Source organism: Ascaphus truei, chromosome 6, assembly GCF_040206685.1.
Source record: "Ascaphus truei isolate aAscTru1 chromosome 6, aAscTru1.hap1, whole genome shotgun sequence".
Classification (NCBI taxonomy): Eukaryota; Metazoa; Chordata; class Amphibia; order Anura; family Ascaphidae; genus Ascaphus; species Ascaphus truei.
Window position 1 is genome coordinate 84,708,862 of NC_134488.1, and position 21,503 is coordinate 84,730,364.

The 21,503-nt window shown below is 41.1% G+C and overlaps 2 protein-coding genes across 2 annotated transcripts in view; one reads left to right on the forward strand and one right to left on the reverse strand.

Moving 5' to 3' along the window:
- Positions 1-10,768, reverse strand: part of ACOT7 (acyl-CoA thioesterase 7) — a 264,500-nt gene extending 253,732 nt beyond the window's left edge. Inside the window, exon 1 of the mRNA XM_075604977.1 lies at positions 10,530-10,768. The gene's annotated coding sequence lies outside the window, so the exon portion shown is untranslated. The remainder of the gene's footprint in view (positions 1-10,529) is intronic.
- The window catches only part of ESPN (espin), a 200,939-nt gene continuing 186,014 nt past the window's right edge, over positions 6,579-21,503 (forward strand). The window contains exon 1 of the mRNA XM_075604978.1: positions 6,579-7,581. Coding sequence (XP_075461093.1) covers positions 7,288-7,581 — 294 coding nt within the window. The 5' untranslated portion in view covers positions 6,579-7,287. The remainder of the gene's footprint in view (positions 7,582-21,503) is intronic.

The following is a 21,503-nucleotide window of genomic DNA, read 5'->3' on the forward strand; positions in this document are numbered from 1 at the left end:
TTCTAAATCATATACTTCAGCCATTTCACTGTCAGAGAGGCCTGTGTCTGTATTATGTCTATTCTTAGTTTATGCTCAAGTGTAAACCTGGCTTAGGTTTTTGACACAATAAAAGAAGCACAAATGCTGGTCCTAGCAGATGCAACAATATGTATGTTAGGTAACAACAACTCCTATAAATACTCCACAAATTGCAAGCTGACACACAGAGAAAACTGGGATAAATTACATTGACACTTACACTACATGTTAGCCTAAACAGGTAGAAAATTACCAGTTGTGTCCTTTATACATAACACCATGAATTCCATCCATATGATCAATGATATTAATGACATTGGTAAAAATAGATGAAAATGCCGAACAAATTAATACAATTAAACCAGGAGCTCTCGAATGGGATGTGACCCTACAAAGTAGATGAAAGTATTACCCTGATAATTTTTCCCTTGCTTCATTAGTTCATAGGTACTTCCAGGCCCTTCAGACAGTGAGGGGTTAATTTTTGTTTTGTTGCTTCCTAGCCACTATCGTCCTCACCAGAGCGTTAATTATCACGTCAAGCATAATGAGTGTTCTCGCATTTCTCTCCATGATTTTGGGATTCAAAAACTTCAACTACTGTCAAGATTCCGCCACTAAATTACACTGTTTGCGACTTTCATCTGGACTTCATTTTCTTGTGGGTACGTCTCCTTGTATCTGGTTAAGCATTTTAATGTTTTGATCATGGTCTAGATCAGGGGTGCCCAACCTTTATTTTCAGGCGTGCCAATAAATGGGCACACATTTTTTGGCGGGTCACTCTCCTACTGCCCCACCCTCTCTCAGTCAATCCCCCCCTCTTCCTCTCATTCAATACCCCCCACCTCTTACTTAATTCTCCCCCCTCCTCTATAACTCAACCACCCCTTCTCACTCAATTGACCCCCCTCACTCAATTACTTCCCCCTCTCACTCAATTACTTCCCCCTCTAAGAATTTTACCTGGGGGGTGTGAGGAGGTAAGGGGAAGCTGGGATCCCACAGGTGGATGTAGAAGTTGGGCTCGGCTTCTGGGCGCGCCCAACTTCCGGCACTGGCTGAGTGCGCCTGCGGAGGGATGGGGGATGGGTGGGGCCATTCCCAATGCCGTTGCGGGCCAGAAAGCCACAGGTTCGCCATCACTGATCTAGATTGTAACCTTGTGAGGATATCCTTAGAAATCATAATTCTTGGACTCTTGAGTTTGTTCAAGGTTTGTCTGAATCCTAGACAATTGTTGGCAATTTTACTTAGAAGTAAAAGCAAACATCTTATAACTAGAGGACAATTTATCTTGTGTCTGCTCAGTGAAATGTATTAATAATAGTACAGTATTATCATTTTTCCCAATTCCCCTGAATATGTGACACTGTGCTTAAATTGGCTTTAATCTATATAAAGAAATTGGCAGTAAAAGAAGACAAGCTTTTTTGGCCTTTTAATTATTAAAATAAAATCATAAAAAAGAGCAATGTAATACTCAAAAGTACCTTGTCACTATGGGAACCTTTCCATGTTTTAAAAATGTACTAAAATCACTTACTTGTCTGATTTGTCAATCCCCTCTATTAAAATGGCATTGCCATTAGTTCACACTTGTCTTCAAAAGAGAAGGTTCTTTACCAGAAACAAATGGAGAAGTTAGATAAATTAAGCATGATGAGAAATATGCAGTCTCTTCTCCCAATATACACATTGACTGTTACAGTATGAGTTGTAATAACCTTGTTAACGCCCCATAGTTTATCACTCAAAAGGCTTATTGTAATTGAGTCTAAGAATAACCTTTAAAGTAATCGTGTCCCACAGTTTGCTTTTTAGAAAGACTGCGCAATGATATGCAAGATTAATGTAACTATGGTGTAGTGAAGGATGAACATGTTACTCCCATTAAGTTCTAGAGTGCCTGACAACGTCCATACAATTATTCTGGCAAAGGCTCTGTCATGCTACATGCCAAATAATGTTATAACTATGAAGAGAACATTTTTCAGAGGAGACAATAATTTAGGTAGCAAAAAACATAACATCTAGTGAGGATCCTAGCAACGTGGACTGCTGTCTTATATGTTTAGACTAGGTGATACTAGTAAAATGTATTACATTAAACTCTTCAGTGGATTAAAGACTACACATATATTTTCTAATGTTAAATAGATTCTTACATTGCTTTATTACCATTAGAATGAAAGTATCATCTCAAAAATTCCAAACCTTAATCTCTGATTGTGTATACATTTTGCTACAATATGGTGCCTGTATATGAAAGATAAAGTCAGGGCACACATTTCCCCATGATACTCATTAACCAAAAGCACCTTATCAAACAACCCATCCATCTTTTTGAGGGGAAGCATTCAAACTGTGGAGCTGGAATCAATAAACAAAAAGAGTAGATGAAACTTCTGCATTCTCTTTCAGGAATGTCATCGTCTGCTGGCATAATAAGATACTGTGTGTATGTGTATCATGTTCACCAGTATGAGGTATGTTGGCATTTCATATTTTATGTTAAAAAAATACCAAATATGGCTGTTGTTAGCATAAAGGTAGTTTTGTTTAACGTGATGCTAATTGAATCATTGTTATATTGTATCTATTCATTAAATCAGACTTGCATCATTTTTTTGGAGGCAATTGCATAATTTTAGTATCATAAATCCCTGAAATGCCCTGTAAATTGTTTTCATAATTAGATGCTAGTATCACTGCTGTAATTAGCTACATTGTAGTAATTGATTGCTATGTCATCCATTGATCCACGATCAATGTTTTACTTTCAGTGCATACAGAGAGGATTTTATCTCTAAGCTACTTGCATTTTTGCTCCAGTTTTAGAATATTTCTATCATTATTAAACAAAACACCAAATACATGTCAAAGGTCATTACACTCTGCTCATACTACTTGACCTCTCTGCAACATTTGACACAGTGGACCAGCCTCTTCTCCTCTCCCATCGTACTTTCGGTGTCTCTTCTGCTAACACGTCCTCCTCCATTATCGATCTCTCTGTGGGGTACCCCAGGGCTCTGTCCTGGGACCTCTTCTCTTTTCTCTGTACACACTTCCTCGAGGTGCCCTAATCACATCTCTTGGGTTTAAATATCACCTCTATGCTAACGACACACAAATGTACTTTTCTACCCCTGACCTTACACCTGCTGTACAGACCAAAGTTTCTGAATGTCTCTCTGCGATATCATCCTGGTTGGCCCTCCGCCGACTTAAACTTAACATGGCAAAAACAGAGGTCTTCATACTTCCTCCAAACCCTGCCCCTACTACCTCCTTCCACATTACTGTTGGAAGTACTATAATTCACCCAGTAGCCCAAGCACGCTGCCTAGGGGTCACACTCAACTCTTCTCTCACATTCTCCTCTCACATTCAAAACGTATCTAAAACCTGACGCTTTTTCCTCCGCAATATTACAAAGATACGCCCTTTCCTCTGTTTCTCGACTGCTAAAACTCTGACATAGGCCCTCATTCTCTCCCGTCTCGATTACTGTAACCTCCTGCTGTCCGGCCTTCCTGCATCCCACCTGTCTCCTCTGCAATCTATCCTAAACGCTGCTGCCAGAATCACTCTACTCTTTCCTAAATCTGTCTCAGCGTCTCCCCTGCTGAAATCACTCTCCTGGCTTCCTATCAAATCCCGCATCTCACACTCAATTCTCCTCTTCACTTTTAAAGCTTTACACTCTTCTGCCCCTCCTTACATCAGCCCTAATTTCTCGCTATGCACCATCCCGATTCTTGCATTCTGCTCAAGGATGCCTTCTCTCTACCCCCTTTGTATCTAAAGCCCTCTCCCACCTTAAACCTTTCTCACTGACTGCCCCATACATCTGGAATGCCATTTCCCTCAATACCCGACTAGCACTTTCTCTATCCACCTTTAAGACCCACCTTAAGACACATTAGCTTAAAGAAGCATATGAGTAGCTCCTTGGCTAATAATTAACACATGATACATAAAGCTTGGCCCCCTGTAGACGCACTTATCAGAATGCCCACCTACTGTCTCTGTATATTCTTCCTACCTACCAATTAGATTGTAAGCTCTTCGGAGCAGGGACTCCTCTTCCTAAATGTTACATTTATGTCTGGAGCACTATTCCCATGATCTGTTATTTGTTATTTATATGATTGCAACATGTATAACTACTGTAAAGCACTATGTACATTAATGGTGCTATATAAATTAAGACATACAATGGAAAAATCTGTCAAAATATTGTGCTGACGCAGAAAATATGACTGAAATAATAACACACTTGATCTGTGAAGCAACACCTGGTGCTTGCAAAATAAATATTAGGACTAATGCAGTAATTTTAGTTACAATTCAATAAGAAAGCAAATGAATACCAATATAAGAATCTGTATATATTACTAGATGAAGAACTCATGGTATTCTGCACGGTCTCCCATGGAAACTAAAATACAATTATTTACATATTTATTGTTATCCTCCAACTCAACTTAAATAATAGTTTGTCTAATTACCCTCTTATTTTGATAACCTGACTCATGCATGGGACTAGATATGCAATCCTCTCTACGAAAATCCCTGGGCTAATGAAAAATAATCTGCCTGCATCAATGTATGCAAGTTGTGGGTTCAAATAGAGAAGTGCAAAATGTTTGCACAAGTTCAGTAATTTTGGACTTTCACTGCTTGAGAAACGTGAAAAGAATTGTCAACATTTGCAAGTATTTGCATGTGTATTTTTCTCTAAAAAATACATTCCATTTTGGATATGAAAATGCAGCCACTGGGGAGAAGAGAAACTCCCTTGGTGAAATTTAGCAAATGTTGCCGATTTCATGAAATTGATTGCCAAAAGTGTGAAATATGCAAACTAAACAGTAGTGTATGTTTTGGGGAAGACATTGTGAAACTGCAAACTGGACCCTAAGTAGATATCTCTAGTTGCACCTTGCCACCCAGAGAGATGTTATACCTAACTGATGATAAATATATGTGTATGCATAAATATACGTGTGTGTGTGTGTGTGTGTATCTGAGTGTGTTGGTTCATTGTTTGGGGTAAGCATAAACACACCACAAGAACCTGCCTGCCAACCTTGTTTTTGTTTTTTAGGCCCTTGCACAAAATAAAAGATTGCGTGTTTCTACATACTGTGTTCCTTTGCTGCTACATTTATTTCTGTGTTTTTGGTCCCCAGGTTTCCCTCAAAATACCAGGATTCCCTAGTTTTGAATACGGATACTCGCTCTGGGTTGCTGTGGGAGGCAGCTTAGGGGCCATCACAACAGCGATTCTAACTTGTTATCAAGCTCTTCCCAAAAAGCAACCTAATGTAATGAAGACTAAAGACATAAGTGGCAGTAGGTACTCTGGAGGCCTGGACATTGTAAGAACATATGTATAAAAATGCCATTATTGTGAAAAAAAATGTCATTAAAAAAAAATATGAAAAACTATTGTGTGAGCTTTTAGTTGTATTTAATTTAAACAGGGTAATGCACTTCATGTGTTTTCAAACCTACCCTTAGTTATCCCAGCTATACCAGACTTCATGGCCAACCAAATATAACATCTAAAAAAGGGCTTTTGGGGCTTGCACTCCCCATGTAGAACTCTGAAATGTATAGTTAAAGCAGTACTCATTCTCCAAAAGTTAATAAAAAAATGTTCATAGCCTCATGTAATATAGGGCTCAGTCACTAAAATACATTCACGTCCCATATAAAAAATCTGTTTACAATACAAAATTTAAAAAAGTTTCTTAGAAAAGAAGTCACATATCTAAATAAAAGTGATAGAATTGCATCTTACGTGGGGGCCCTGTCTGAGAAATATGCTTCTTGGCTGTAAATATGTATGTACAGTAGATGTGCAGCCACTGTAGCTATATTTCATGTGCGTGCTATTACCCAGAATCCTTGTCTACAGTCGAACAACTGTATAACATAACATTGGGGTCACCTGGGAGATATTGCAATTGCATTCATGTATTTCTTAACATTACTGCACTTCTTTTAGGGGGAGTTTTTTTTTTTAAATTACTTTTACCCACCATAACCTAATTATGCCTACTCTGGAACTACTGGCAGCTTCATTTTATAGCTTGAGTAACAAGACTCACATTTTGTAGTTTAAAAGGATTCAGTAGCTTGCTCTGAGGGGATTTTCATTTAAGATTTCATAAACACAGGATTTACAACACAAGCTGTGTAAAAATGTTCAAGATTAAAATGTAATGAAAGGGAAGGGTTCAAAAGTGGCATTTGCTGTGTGTGTTCATAATTACTTTGTAATTACCCAGAGCCCTCTTGTAGAACCCTTATGAAAGACAATTAAATGTACTTATGGGTTTCTTATTTTACTGTTAATCCAGTTATATGTCCCACACACTTTAAATACACGAAAGTTTACATTTTTTTTAAAACTTGTGTAAATGTACTTGATATTATTTGTTGTTATTAGTAAGAGTTGTAACGGAAGTGGGTAACAGCAGCAGGTTGATCAGATCAGGATTCTTCTGGGATGGGAGGGGGGATTACACAGACTGGACTCAGGCAGTCAGTCTGCTCCTCTTCACACAGAGAAAGGAAGGAGGAGCAACAAGCGACAGGAGAGGAGAGGAGAGAGACAGCTGAAAGCCAGGCAGCATAAAGCCGAGGTATACATGTACTGGAGCAGTTGCAAGAGAAAGAGAGAGACCAGGCGAAAATCCCACCCAAGGTCGGTTCATTTGGGGGCCATGTGCCAAAAGCAGGAATTAACACCCAAACCTTCTCTTCTGACAACGCTGTTCTAAGTGTCCCAACCCGTCTTGTAAGGGATTCAGGGAGAAAGAACAAACTAGAGGGAAACACGGCACTTCCAGAAGAAGACCTGACATTTCCAGAAGACCTGACACCTTTAGATATGCCACTAACAGCACTTTGGGTTGGATTAGAAAAAGCAAATAATTCAGAAAAAACGGAGAATAGTCCTTGTTTTTATTAATATAGGGGGTCATAGAATTTTTGATCTGAAAGGAAACTAGTATTTTGCAAGTTTTCGGCACTTTACTTTTTGGACCACAATACAAACCTCGTTGTACCGGTTTGACATTGCACCCGTAACACTTCTTCAGATGTATTCCTAACCCAGATCTGTTTCGATGAGTTTTGTGTTGATATAAAGAGCACCGAAGAGGGGACACGGATCAGTAAGTCTTGGAGGACTCATGGCCTGTCCTACATGCTGAAGTGGGAACCTGTCATTTAAAGCGGTACAGGATGACCCTAGATAGGATCCTCCAGGCTGCCAGGCAGGGGGATATGGACACATTAAGAAGTCTACACACCGAGGGGCAGCTGCAGCCCGGGCTAAAGGATCCCATGGAAGCCTCTCCGGTCCATCACGCTGCCCGGGGTGGGAAGCTCAGCTGCCTCCGGTACCTGGTGGACGAGGCGGGTTTGGATGGAAACTGTAGAGCCAGGAACGGTGCCACCCCGGCTCACGATGCTGCGGCCACCGGCAACCTGTCCTGTCTGCAGTGGCTGCTGACACAGGGGGGCTGTGACTTCGAGGTGAGTGCTCGCGTTCTGCTGCCCTCCTATAGCATCCTACACTACAGCGGTCACATAGTCATAGGGGGTTTTATACAGCACATTGATATTCCATAAAACAATCTACCGATTTAATAGTTCTGAGCACTGCGGGGTTATGTGTGCACACATCGCCCTATATTGTGGAGGACTTGGGTGACATAGATATGTGTTATTACCCCTGTTTGGCACACTAGAATTGAAACGCATACAATAAATTGACCTATTGCCTGTGTAAAAGTGTGGGGATTAATGCATGGAATATACGTCTGCTTCTTCCTGCCAATGTTTGCTTTCTAGTTTCAATAACATGCTTGCATGCAGGCTCACATTGCTTACTTACTTCCTATAACCAGTGTATGGGTTAACCTGAGCTGTGATCTCCTTCCTTCATATGAGCATTGTTATAGTAGTATGTATACTTTCTGGCAGTGTATAGCTTAAACTGTGCAATGATCACCTTTCTTCCTATAACCATTGTGATAGTAGTTTGTATACACTCTGGTACTTTACAGTAGGTTCACCTATCCAGTCATCTGTTTTTCTTCCCACAACTGAACTGTGTGTCCTTTTTTTAACATTGAATGATTTGACCCAGATTCTGATTTGCTTACTTCCTGTAACTATAGTGACAGTGAACTTTTTTACTCTTGACATTGTAGGAATTAACGTACAGTGTATTCAATAATATGTGTTTCTGTCACTAGCAGTGAGGAGTGTGAGTATGGCACATACAGTACCTGCAAGTAGTAAAGGGATTACTATAAATAGTCTCACAGGGCCAACCTAATCCTGTGTGAGGAGGACTGGATCAGGATATTTATCCAGGTACAATGAGTCAGACAAACTTGATACATAACTTCTGAAATACTGTTCACCATGTGATATTAGATGTACATTTTGTGTCCTTACACATTGTTATAACTCATACATTCCCAGCTAGCTCAAACTCCTACACTCACCACATCATGAATATATATTTATGTCAAAAAGAGTGCTACTGAGCGTGGCAAATGTATACAACAAAAGACAGGGGTGCCCAATGCTACATCCAATTGACAAAACATATATGGTAATAAGTATAAAGTTTAAATTCTTCAATAATAATAATAATTACTTGGTTATTTAGTTAAACCCTTTGGCCAAAGCGTCATAAGCCTGCATACCAATGTCAAGGTATAACCAAATTAATGCAGGTCCTACACTGCACTGTGAACCCTTCCCTTTACCTCTGTATGAGGGGAATGAACCATAGTAGATGTACATTATGTTATATACAGCTATAATCCCTTATACATATAGATTTAAAGACATTGGCAGCACATTCATTATGGTTGTTGATCCATGCTGCTCTCTTAGAGATCCTTGTATTTCAGATGTCCTGCAACTCATGAGACTTTAAATCCCAGAATTGTAATCAGTGCAGCGATAATGGTACAGCTAGAATCAATGTGGTATCGTTTTGTTCTCAGAGCTACTCCCCAAATAGTACAATATATTATTGTTAGAAAGCGTCAACAGTGAAATAGCAAAGAGGGCAGCACTATTATCACTGTGCTTTATTCCTTAAAGCGGTCCTTAGCGTATAGTCACAGAAAATGTATCATACGTTGAGAGCTTATATATGAAGTTCAAATTACATTTTAACATTACATTATTCCTGTAATTTCAACAACTGAACGGATTTTATATATATAGAGAGAGAGACAGAGAGAGACAGAGACAGAGACTATAAGATCAAATGCAAAAATATGTATTGGATTCCACTAAGTAGCCTTCATCAGTGGGAACGAGAAGTTTGAATTCAATACATACTTTTGCATTTGAATTTATATCCTGTAGTGCTGAGTCTGCTTCCTCGCATCTTGTATGGGTGAAGTATTTCTCTATACTGTATATAAAGCAGGTCTGGTTGCAATAAAGGCCAGATAACGAACATATTGTGTAGCAAAAATTGTAAATGATATATAATAATGTAAATAGTTGAAGGCTGACATTAGTGAAGGTTCTTTGTTGTTGTTTTTACTCATGATGAGTTGCACGTGACGGAAACAGAATACAGGTTTTTAGCCTTAGCGTCAACTTCTTTCTATAATTAATTAATGTCTGCTGTAGGCCATTAGCAAGGTGCATGTTTTAGTTTCCAGATGTAGATATGGACGTCACTGTGAAACGCTGAAATATAATATTGTCTATTGTGTTAAACTCTATACGATTGAAAAGGCCTACCATGTACTACTTTGCATCGCTAGATATTTCAGCAGTGAAGAGGTTAACTCCTAGATGAGCCCATGTATTGAAAGCTGCAGTACAATACAGCATTGAAGATTATTAGTTTGCTGGCCTACCCAGTAACAATGAAATCATTATTTTGCAACATACTGGTTGTACATTGGATGATAAAATAACCATTATATTCTTAGCTATATATGGAATTTAATCTTTTTCATCTAGCTTTCTTTTTGTGTATTAAAAAGCGAATACACTGCAAAGACAGGGGAAGGGCATTCTGACTACAGTATTGTATTTAAAATCCTAAACCTTCCCAAAAATATAATGAGCTAGTAATAACACAAGAGATCTGGGCACTGTTTTGCGGCAAGGCTTTCTGAGGTTTTTGTGTTCATGATATATAAGGCTACATACACTGCCAATGCTACAGAAAGTCCCAAATTATAATATAATGACATCCTTGTTTGTCAGCATCGGGACCAATACTACCCACAGCTAGGTGGAGATGAACAGGGAATAAAACACCGAAATTGCGCTGATAAATACTGCTTATGATTGTAGCCCCTTTACCCCCACCCTGTGAGATTAGGTCTGCTACTCCATTTGTACTGTGGTGTGGTGCGTACCAGTGAGGTAACAGGAGTGCTGAGCACTTCCGTGGTGGTGTGGGGAAGAATCAGGACAGGTTCACAGGGTACCTTTGTTCATTGGTCGCAGCGCCTCCAGTCAACTTGGATCCTCTGGATAGAAGTAGGATGGCCCAGACTGACACCTTTCTTTAACCCAAGACAGTGAATCACACTGGTATCTGGTTCCATGGTATTTATTGCAGTGTTTAAGATCGTACACAGCAGGTACATCTCTTGCTTCTCCTAAGAAGGTCACTTCAAGGCTTGAGGCTCATCCAAGTTTCCTCCTGCATGGTGTTCCTCCTGAGTCTCCTTGTGAGACCAGGGAAGTTGTTGTTCACTCCAGAGAGGGAGGAAAGAGACACACCCATGTTTGGGAAAGTGCCAGTATTTATATCCTGGGGTTTTGCTTGCAACCCTGCCCTATAACAGGGCAGGTCTGGATACTGACAGGCCATCACAGCCAGCATGTGACGCAACCTGTATCCACCCCTCAGGCTGACACTTTCTGGCTGGATACATCAAATGCATCTAAGGCTGCGTCCATGGATACTGCTTGCTGGCGGAGGCGCGCTGAGGGAAAGCGGGTGCTTTCCCTGGCCTTAGACAGCGCGCCATCCGGGGGCGTGTCGGGGGCGTGTCAGCGGGCGGGCCAGTGACGTCACGGAGCTGGTTCGCCCTCACTGGGCGAACCGCTCACGTGACCGGCCCTGCGCTCTGGCAAGAGCGAAAATGTAAAAAATTCCTAAGACCTACGCTTCTGCGCGCTTGCGGAAGCGTAGACGAGCCCCTACTAAAGCCGCTCTCATTGCAGCTCCAGGGGCTCAGTGCCGAGCGGAAGCGCGCCTCAGCACGCCTCTGCCCGCAAGCACTATCCATGGACGCGGCCTAAGGCTGCAAAAGCACATAAGGCCTTTCTGAAGGAATTAACTCATCCACTGCCTGCACCTAACAGGACTTACACTGGTAGGGCTCAGGAAAATAAGTAGCGGCCGGAGGCTATGCTACATGATAATCACAGACTTAGAACTGGGATCCAGTGAACAAGAACTGAATGTTTTCCAACTGTGATTATGTGATGGAAACTGCTGCCTGGCAGTAATGGGTTTAATGTTCAACTGATTTTGCAAATTCTTGTTTTTCTATTTAATAGGGGGTTGCAATCACAGTTCACCATTAGGCTGCTGTCCAAGTCGGCACTCTAGCTAGCACGCAAGCACGCCCGGCGGGGGGGGGGGGAGGGGAGGGGAGGCGCTGCGTGCACAGCGCTTCACCGCAATCTGCGGTCTTGGGAGAGAGGGAGAGATTGCGACGGGAGGGGGCGTGGCAGGGTTTTTGCAGGGGCATGGTCATGACCTCACGTGGATGTTCGCCCTCATTGGCTGAACCGCCGGCGGGGGCGTGGCCACGCCTCCATTGCAAACTGTAAGCTCAATATCACTGTCCCACTGAAAACCTGTTGCGCACCGCTGGGGATATTTGCGCGACAAGGTAATAACTGGGACCGGACTGACTGGGGGGCAGTGCTTGAACGCACAGCGCACGCCGAGGCGTGCACTGTAAGAAGGTACTGGGGCCGCGGCCTTGGGCATTATTGCTTAAATGGGCAGTAAAATGTATTGATGAAGTAATTAATGGCAGAATAGCAAAAGCTTTAAAAAAAATAATTCACACATTGGCATGCATGGATTTTTTAAAAATCATATCCATGGTTGAAGCGTTGACAAAATCGGTGACTAATCGTCTTGTAAATAAAAGTGTATGTATTCTACCATTAGATATCAGTCTGTTTACTCATAGAGCATGAACCCTCTCAAAGCTGGACAGGCCCAGAGAACCATAACGAAGGACTCAGCTTCTACAGCTGTGTTATGGTCACATTTGGAGTAGAATGTAGAGAAGGCATGTATGGGAAGGTGATGTAGGCTGGGAGAAAATGTAACAGATAAGGGCTGCATTTATAAAATCAGCACAAGCTGTAGGACCGTTCACTTAAATGGCCTTGCCTTGAACCTTATAGTTAGTGTAGTTTTGTCAACAGAGCACCTTGCTAGGATCAAGCCCGTGCTACACAGTACATATCATCAACTATTACAATTATTATTGATTGGTAATTATGATGTTACAATAAACATACTAATAGTTTCCTACATTTGCTACCTTCAGGTAAAAGGACATTTTTGGGGGTCCAGTAGATATGGTTGGTGATAACAAAGTCAAGTCTTTAGTGTATCAAAAGTTTTCATTAAGACCACTATATATGCACATACCAAGGTTGTCTGTTGAAGATTTTTTTGTTAAAGTGACTGTGACAGGGTGAATGAACGTCACCAGCCATATACCTGGCAAACCTATGTTTAGGCTTGCAGTGCAGCAGTGACGAGGATAAGTTTCAGTTGAGAAGGGCTGCTTAATTAGTTTGACCCCAGCTGCATAATCAAGGTGTTTTAAAACCCCCAGGCTGTACACACATACAAGCTTGCTGGTCAGGAGACAGGACTGAAAGTCTGAAGAGATTACTGCTATAAGGTCTGTTTTCAAAGTACATGTGTGATGAACTGTCTGTGTCCTGCATGCTGAAGAGAAGCTGCCTTGTTTTCTATGCTGAAGAGAAGCTATTTTGTTTTTGTATGCTGAAGAGAAGCTATTTTGTTTTTGTGTGCTGTATGTTTTTTAAGGCTCAATAAATAAGCCTTATCAAGAGAACCCGCTTGTGTGGTTGCATGTACCCTGCAACAGTGACCCTGCAAATGTATGTGACTTACTGGGTATGTAAGACCGCTTTAACATATTTAAACAATGTCAATCGCAACCCTACTTTATTGGGTTTCGGATGGTTTTCCTCAACTTTGGAGTCAATAGGAGTCCCTTCACCATTAGAAGAATTAAGAGACAAAGGCGGCTCAAATTTATTTTGAGTCTGAAAACATTAGTCTTGTATCTTCAGATCCCTGGTGAATCCTTAATACTATTGGATGCTTTAAGAAGTAATGTATGGCAGATTGGATTTAAATAACTGTTTTTATGTGTTAACATTAAACATTATCTCACAATTATATAATTATGCTCTGTTGGTTCCAAGTATCTATATAAACAGAATGCATCTATGGATTTGTTAGGTCCTGTTAACACTAACACCTCCCATATTACCATTTCAGAAAGACCTGCACCTGTTGTAGTTAAAGTATAAACAATGTGAATTAGGGTCTGTCTGTACACCATCAAAAAATAGAACACAATGTATCACATGGTAATAGAAGTCTTTGAGCTTGATACAATATCAATTTTTAGCCATAATCAGATAATAATCAAATGGTGGTTGAGGTTTTCAAGTAGTAATATTGTAATCTGTGGTCATGTTATCACTCTAATGCTATTAACTGATCACCTGTTATGCGTATGTTACTCTAGTAAATACTTTCTGACATTCCTTAGATATATTCATGCGGAGTTCTATGTCAAAAAGATTAAAGCAACTTTTCCCATTTCATGGCAAAACTCTATATGCTGCCTATAAAGTGATACACTCCCAGCCCTGAAACGCTTGAAACAATATTGCTGATTTCTTGCTGAATCTTGTACTGATTTGGTTTGATGCTGCTTTGTAAGATAGAAGAGTAATAAGAGAAAGTGGAAGTTAATGGCAGAAGATTTCAGAGATGTTTTTTGGGTCTCTGCTCTCTGAGTAAAGTAGGTTTTTCACTGAATATGCACAATCATATTAATTATTGCATTGCAGCATCTCCCAAAACATCACCTATTTACTGTATTTATCTTGCCACTTGTCCGGCTCTGTATATCTCTCATTTGCTCCTGTTGTAGGTTTGTCTGAATGTCCATATCTCTATATTTCACTCATTGTAGATTTGTCTGCCTCTCAATCCCCATGTATTGCTCTCATTGTAGGTTTTAAATGATTTCACTTGAGAAATTATAAACAATACATAACCAAAGGTATAAATATTATATTTTGTAATTGGTTTCTAAATCCTTTACATTATTATAAGTTCTATTTTTAGATACATAAAGATAGCCAGGACAAACAGTTGGATTTCAGAAAAGGTAATTGCTGTTATGATACAGATTACTTTGAACATACAGTAGATAGTGACAATTCTATGCCCTAAAAGATGCTGGCTCTGCACTAACAATGGGATTTGTATTAATGTAATGGCATTCCACTACCAAGAATGGTTGAACTTCCCTGAGTTTTGCTGCACCAATTCTGTTTAATAAAAGAGAACATTCGCTTTTCACCACTTAGACCAGTGGTTTCCAACCTTCTTTTGGTTAAGGAACCCTATGTGAAACTCTGAGGAACCCTAACCCTCTCTAACATTGAGTCTCAGATCTTATGCATTGTAAGGAACCCCAAACCTCTATAATAGCACATCTGAGATCAGATGCATTGTACCCCAACCCTCTATAAAAGTGCGTCTGAGATCAGCTGCACTGTAAGGAACCCCAACCTTCTCTAATAGCGCGTCTGAGATCAGATGCATTGTAAGGAACCCCAACCCTCTATAATAGTGCGTCTGAGATCAGATGCATTATAAGGAACCCTGACCCTCTATAATAGCGCGCCTGAGATCTGATGCATTGTAAATTCTTTTGTATTTGGTACAATTTTTAAATGAACTGAAAATTACAGGGAACCCTTTAGGGATACCCACGGAACCCAAGGGTTCCTAAGAACCCTGGTTCAAAAACACAGACAGAGACTGTGTATTCCTTGTTTACAATACAATAGTTCTTGTGATGCAGTTACTGTCAAATTGAATAAGTGAACTAAAAGATTACCCACAACTTTTCTCTCTATATTTAATCCTGCGCTAATCTACATAGGGAACAAATATGAATAGGTGTTCATTTGTGACAACCAGGCCACTCAATATGATGGATTATGTTATTACAATGTTTGAAACAAAATTCAATATTCTTCAACACATTGGCATAGAATTATTAGTGAAGCTTCTTCCTTTGAACAGTACTTTTAAAGGAGCAATTTATGTCCTTTTTTTATTTCTATTTTTTTTTACATAGGTTTGAATTAGGGTCTCTGAAGCTGAACCCAATTCATTTCAGCTCCGGGGGACCCCCTGATTCCCGAGATACCGGCACCCCCTCTGGAGGTCTGTACCTCAGCAAAGTTTAAAGCTCCTCGGTCATGCGGGCCAATAGGAAGCCGAACGTGATGATGTCATGGCTTCCTATTGGCCCACAGGGCACAGGAGCTTTGAAGCTCCAACATAATGTGAACCCTGCTAGCTAAGCGGAACGTCTACCGGTGCCTCCTACGGAGGTCTGTATCTCTGGAGTTAGGGGTCCCCGGAATGAATGGGGGTCAGCTCTGGAGACCCCTTGCTTCAATCCTGTGTGAAAAATAAAAACAAATTGCTAATAAAAATAATTGCATGCTTCTTTAAGTCATGTGCAAGTAAAATGTATACTTCCAAGTTACTTAGAAAGCCCATCATAGTAGCTTAATCCTTAAAGTATAGTGTGGATAATTATGAATGTATTTTTGTATAATGCAAACCATGTTATCGGCACTGTACAGTTAACAGAAACACTTAACACCAAAAAGAATCACTTGGCTCCCAGAAGCTGCCCATTTCCATAACTGTCAAAATCTCAGATCCAATTTGATCCTCAGCTTTCTTTCCTATTTAAAATAGTCTTATGGCCCTCCCAAGCGGTTTTGAATTCCCTTACTTGTATTAGTCTCTACCACAACGGCTGGCATTCTGTTCCACAAAGCTAACACTCTTTCAGCATTTCCTCACATTTCCGCTGAGCCTGCCGCCCTCCAGTTTCAGAGTGTGACCTCGTGTTAGCACTTGTCTTTCTCTGAAACATGTTTCTCTCATGTACAGGCAGTCCTCGTTTTACAACGCTTCGCTTTACAACTAATGGCTTATCCAACGCTGTGCAATGCATACCTATATTCATTTTCACAACGCCAAAATGGCTTATCCAACGCTCTTATGACGCTTTGCAAGGTTGTGTATGTGTGTGTATATATATACACATTCACATAAACAACATTGCAAAGCGTCGTAAGAGCGTATATATATATAATATATTATACTATATAATATATTATTTAATATGTTATATTATATATATAATACAGTATATACACTATATAATTTATGTGTGTGCTGCATATCTTCTTGCCTGCATAAAATATTTGGTGTATTTTAGTGTTAAAAATGCCTTCAGGAACGGAACTTTTCATTTAAACAGTGTTCCTGTGGGAAAATGTGTTTCGCTTTACAACGTTTCGCTTTACAACACCATTTTGAGTAACGCATTGTGTCGGATAACTGAGGACTGTTGTTGAAAACATTGATATAGTTAAAAGTTTCAATCCTCCCCCTCCTCCCCCCCTCTCCACTCTTTCCTCTAAGCTGCACATGTTCAGTTCTTTTTGTCTTTCCTGATACCTTTTTATGGTGTAGACCAGGAGTGGCAAACTCCAGTCCTCAAGGGCCACAACAGGTTTTCAGGATATCCATGCTTCAGCACAACTGGCTCAATCAGTGGCTCAGTCTTTGATTGCTTCAGCACAGTCTTCGACTGCTTCAGCCTTCGACTGAGCCACTAATTGAGCAACCTGTGCTGAAACAGGGATATCCTGAAAACCTGACCTGTTGGTAGCCTTTGAGGACTGGAGTTGGCCACCCCTGGTGTACACCATGCACAAGTGCTTACAATCAAATATTTGGTTGCTGATCAATGATTTCCCCAAGGTTGCAAAAGCTGACAGTGCAGTTGCCCACCTCAAAGGCAGCTCTTTCTTTCTCGTTCTCAAGTTCTGCTGGGTTAGACCGAAACGTTGGATGAATAAATACTAACCATTTGACCAATGTATCAGAGTGCTACTCGTTTTGCTTCAGTTCTATGTTAAATATATTGCCATATTTCTGTACAGTTCCTCAGCAGCCTTCTAGTTTCTGTAAAAAATACAGTCAGGACATACTGTAGAAGCAATAGAAGGCTAGAGAAAAGTAAATGCAAAGAACACAGCATTTAATGTAGTAACAAAGGAGAGAGAGGGAGTAGGTGGTACGATATCTTTTATTGGATCAACAAGTAGTTGAAATGTTACAAGCTTTCCAACCTCTCAGGCTCCTTCATCAGGTATGATAGAAATACAGAAACACAATATTATATACGGTGTATGTAAGAGGGATATCTGGTTATAATGGATGTAGACAGGGAGTATGAAATAAGATGAGGTAGAAGCAGGTAGCCTGGTGTGAAAATGAACAGCAGAGACATACTGTAGAAGGCAAAGGTGGCCTAGACATTAATATGGGCATCAATACAATCCACACAATGATAAGTAATTAGCTAAGTTACAGATCAATCAGTTCTCCTGTGATCAATTGTCAAAGATTCAGCTTGAGGGTTCACTAAATGCCTGTCAGTGCAGCAGAAGAGGACCAAAGATGCAACGTTCTGTGGGGAAGATCATGTGACCAGGCAGTCACTAGATACAACTGGTGAAGTGCTAGATAGAGGGCAGGGCTCAAAAAGGGGTGTGCCAGAACATGTTTCAGAAGAGGAAGGGGATGTGACATTGTAAATGGTTGCTATAGAAACAAAAAATGATTGTTACATAATACATTAAAAATGTAATTCAGAGTTGTTGTTTTTTTTTTTTTAAATGCTACAAGTATTTTCTCATAGTACAGAACTGATTTATTATAAAAAACCTAATGTAGGATATTGCTTGGTCTGCAGCTTTTAAGGCCGCGTCCATGCTTCCTGCTCGCAAGTGCGAGACGAAGCGCTGCGACATTGCACTTGCTTGCAGCAGAGGCAATTCCTTGACTGTAGCTAGGCTTGATTCTGAGCGTTTCGGGGGCGTGGCCGTGATCTCACGAAACTGGTTCGCCCTCATGGGGCGAACCGCTCATGTGACCCAACCATTGCATGGCAAAGATAAAAACGTTTGTCTCCACATGCAGCGCTCTTGCTGATGCTCATGTGCGCGAGCGCAGCATAGACGTTCCTATTTGCCCAATGGAACTCATCGCGCAGCATGCAACGCGGCATGGACGCGGCCTAAGGAGACGTGAGGGGGAGTGTGTGCGACAAGGCAGTGAATGTGAAAAAATATGTATCAGTTTAAAAACCACTATAACTATTTTATGTTAAGTGATTTATATAAAGAATGAAAGTGTATGTATATCTTTATTTATATAGCGGCCACAGTAGTGTAGTACCGGCTCCTACATTTTCTGAAAACTGAGTAACGGCTACCAGGGCAAAATGAACCATTTTACCCGGCTGGGTACCTGGTTGGCTAGGTAAAATCAATTTGCGGGTAGCATACACTTACCTGCAGGGTGAGGAGGACCACGGCGACATTGTGGGAGCAGCAGCAGACGTCCTGGTGGCGGTAGCAGCAGCAGAAATCCATGCTCAGCCGGCGGGAGCAGCAGGAATACAGCACACAGCTGATGCCGGTAGGAGCCGGGGAACCATGTGACCAGAGCAGGAGCGTTCCTATTGGACAGCCGGAGAAGAGTCGTCTGTCCAATAGGAATGCTCCTGCTTCGGTCACATGGTTCCCCAGCTCCCAATGGTTTCAGCTGTGTGCTGTATTCCTGCTGCTCCCGCTGGCTGAACACGAACTTCTGCTTCTGCCACCGCCACCAGGGTGTCTGCTGCTGCTCACAGATGTCGCCATGGTCTTCCTCACTGGTCTTCCTCACCTTCCGTCGCTGGCTGTAGGTAAGTGTTGAAGTATTTTCAGCTACTCTGAAATTACACGGCCCCAGCTCCAGCCCCAGCACCCTGCTGCCGGGTCCGTGTAAGTTCCGGGTAGCTGAAAAAGTGCCGGGTAAGCTGGGTACCGTGTAATTACCCGGTACTCGTACATCACTAGTCCACGGTGTACTCAGCATTTTACACAGAGACAATAAAGTAGCTGGAATTATAATAATACAAAGTCAGACAATAGGAAAGTATATCCCTGCCCCTGACAGCTTACAATCTAAGTAGATATTGTGATCTAATACAAATAGTACCAGATAAAAGTGTGTGTATTGAGTTGTGTATTCTCACACATCCACACACGTCTACAGTATGTAACGCTAAACACTTTTAGTCTGTAATTAGTATGTGATCAGATGACTATCAGGAGCATGCTTTAAATATAAATATTTTAGAATTGCATTTAACTGAATAGAGTGGCATCTATGGTAATAGAATGGAGTTAAGCGGCTTCCACAATGAAGATAGAAGGTGAAAGCATGTGATGTTCTTATGGCTTAAAAAGCATTACAGGTAATTTGTGCAAAAAGCTATGGTGACTCGGAGACAGAAAAGGGATTAGCAGGACAGGACAGCTTGGCACAATTAGAGCTATTCTGTATTATTGATGCATGTCATGCTGTAGTGGTACAGTAGTTTGAAGAGGCGCAATTATATAGGTCTTCTGCATGTGGACTTTAACTGTCTTATGTGTTTTCATTTGCTACTTATACTATCTAAAGACCACTAGTGTATTTTCATGAGTCACTAATTACATGATAATCCTATCAAGACTGAGATCTGTATTCTCAAGAATGGCCAGAAACAACTGACCACATTTTGAATTGTTTCAGTACTTCCAAATCCTGTAAATTACACTTTGCTCCAATGAAAATAATGGGTGGATTCTATAAACCCTGAAGCGGCCGCGCGATTGTAGAATCAGCCACAAAGTGCTTAGTGATGCACCAGAATATTACGGAGTAATGCTCTGCAGACTTGTTTATTAGAACAGCGCTAATACACCAATCATTATTTTAATACTATACATTTTGTAAAAAGCAAGTTTTTTTTAATATTGGGTGGTTTTATTTTTAAATTGTAAACTAAATAAACAGCAGGAAACTGGGCACACAACTAGTGAACCCAGGTGAACAAACATGAATATATTTGTGACAGGTGCCCGAATATGAATGTTGGTGACATATCGGTACGATGCTGGAAAAGTTCTGACGTCCGTTTTGTCAGCAGAACCAGAAACATTACATTTTATAGTCTCAACATAGGGTCGTTTCGGAAGCCCAGAAATATAACTCTGTACTTTGCACTTCAATCGTATTTGCACATAAGTGGTAGAAATGTTCTCTCCAAATCATGTAATACTTCACCAGATGTGTCACAGATAAGAGAGTGACATGGAAAGGATTGGAAAGCATTGCGTAAAGCAGCAGACTCTCCCCTCCCCACCGTAACAAATAAATGGCTGTTTTTTATTTTAATTTTCTTTCGTTCAGGGAGATATCAGTTGCTGAAAGTTTGCCTCACTGGGAGGTTAAAATGACCACTCCAATGTAGGCAAAATTAAAGGAGTGTTGGTCCTTTATTCTCTATAGCAACAAAGAAAGGAGAATATTACACCTTTTATTGGACCAACAAGTAGTTGATATGTTACAAGCCTTCCAACCTCTCAGGGTCAGGGTTACTCGACGAAGGACACTGAGAGGTTGGAAGGCTTGTAATATAACTACTTGTTGGTCCAATAAAAGGCATCGTACCCCTACACCCTCTCCCTCCTTTGTTACTAGACTCGAATTTACACTCAAGACAATAGAGGCTGCGATGGTAGCAGCCAGGGCCGCCGACAGGGTGTCCTGGGCCCGGGCCCCGCCGCCGGTCACGTGTCACTGTCGGCAGCCGTGTCAGGAAAAAACAACCCTCTGAAATGCTTTAGGAGAGGAGATCCAATCACGGCCTTCCTCATGGGCGGGGACAGCAGCTAATTTAAGCAACCGCACAGGCGGGAGAAACGTGTTTGAATGTTTCCGGCTGTGCAGATGAATATTCAAACTACACACGCACGGAAATACTTATCTGTACTGTCTGTATCACCCTGTACTGTTGTGTGTGTTTCCCGTATACCCTGTGTTTGTCTCTGTAGTGTCCTGTGTCCCTGTGTGTTGTATCACTGTGAGTGATCTCTCACTCCCACCCCCCCCCCCTGTCCTACCTGCCCGGCACTCTGTCCTGCTGTCCACCACAGGCTGTCTGCAGGCT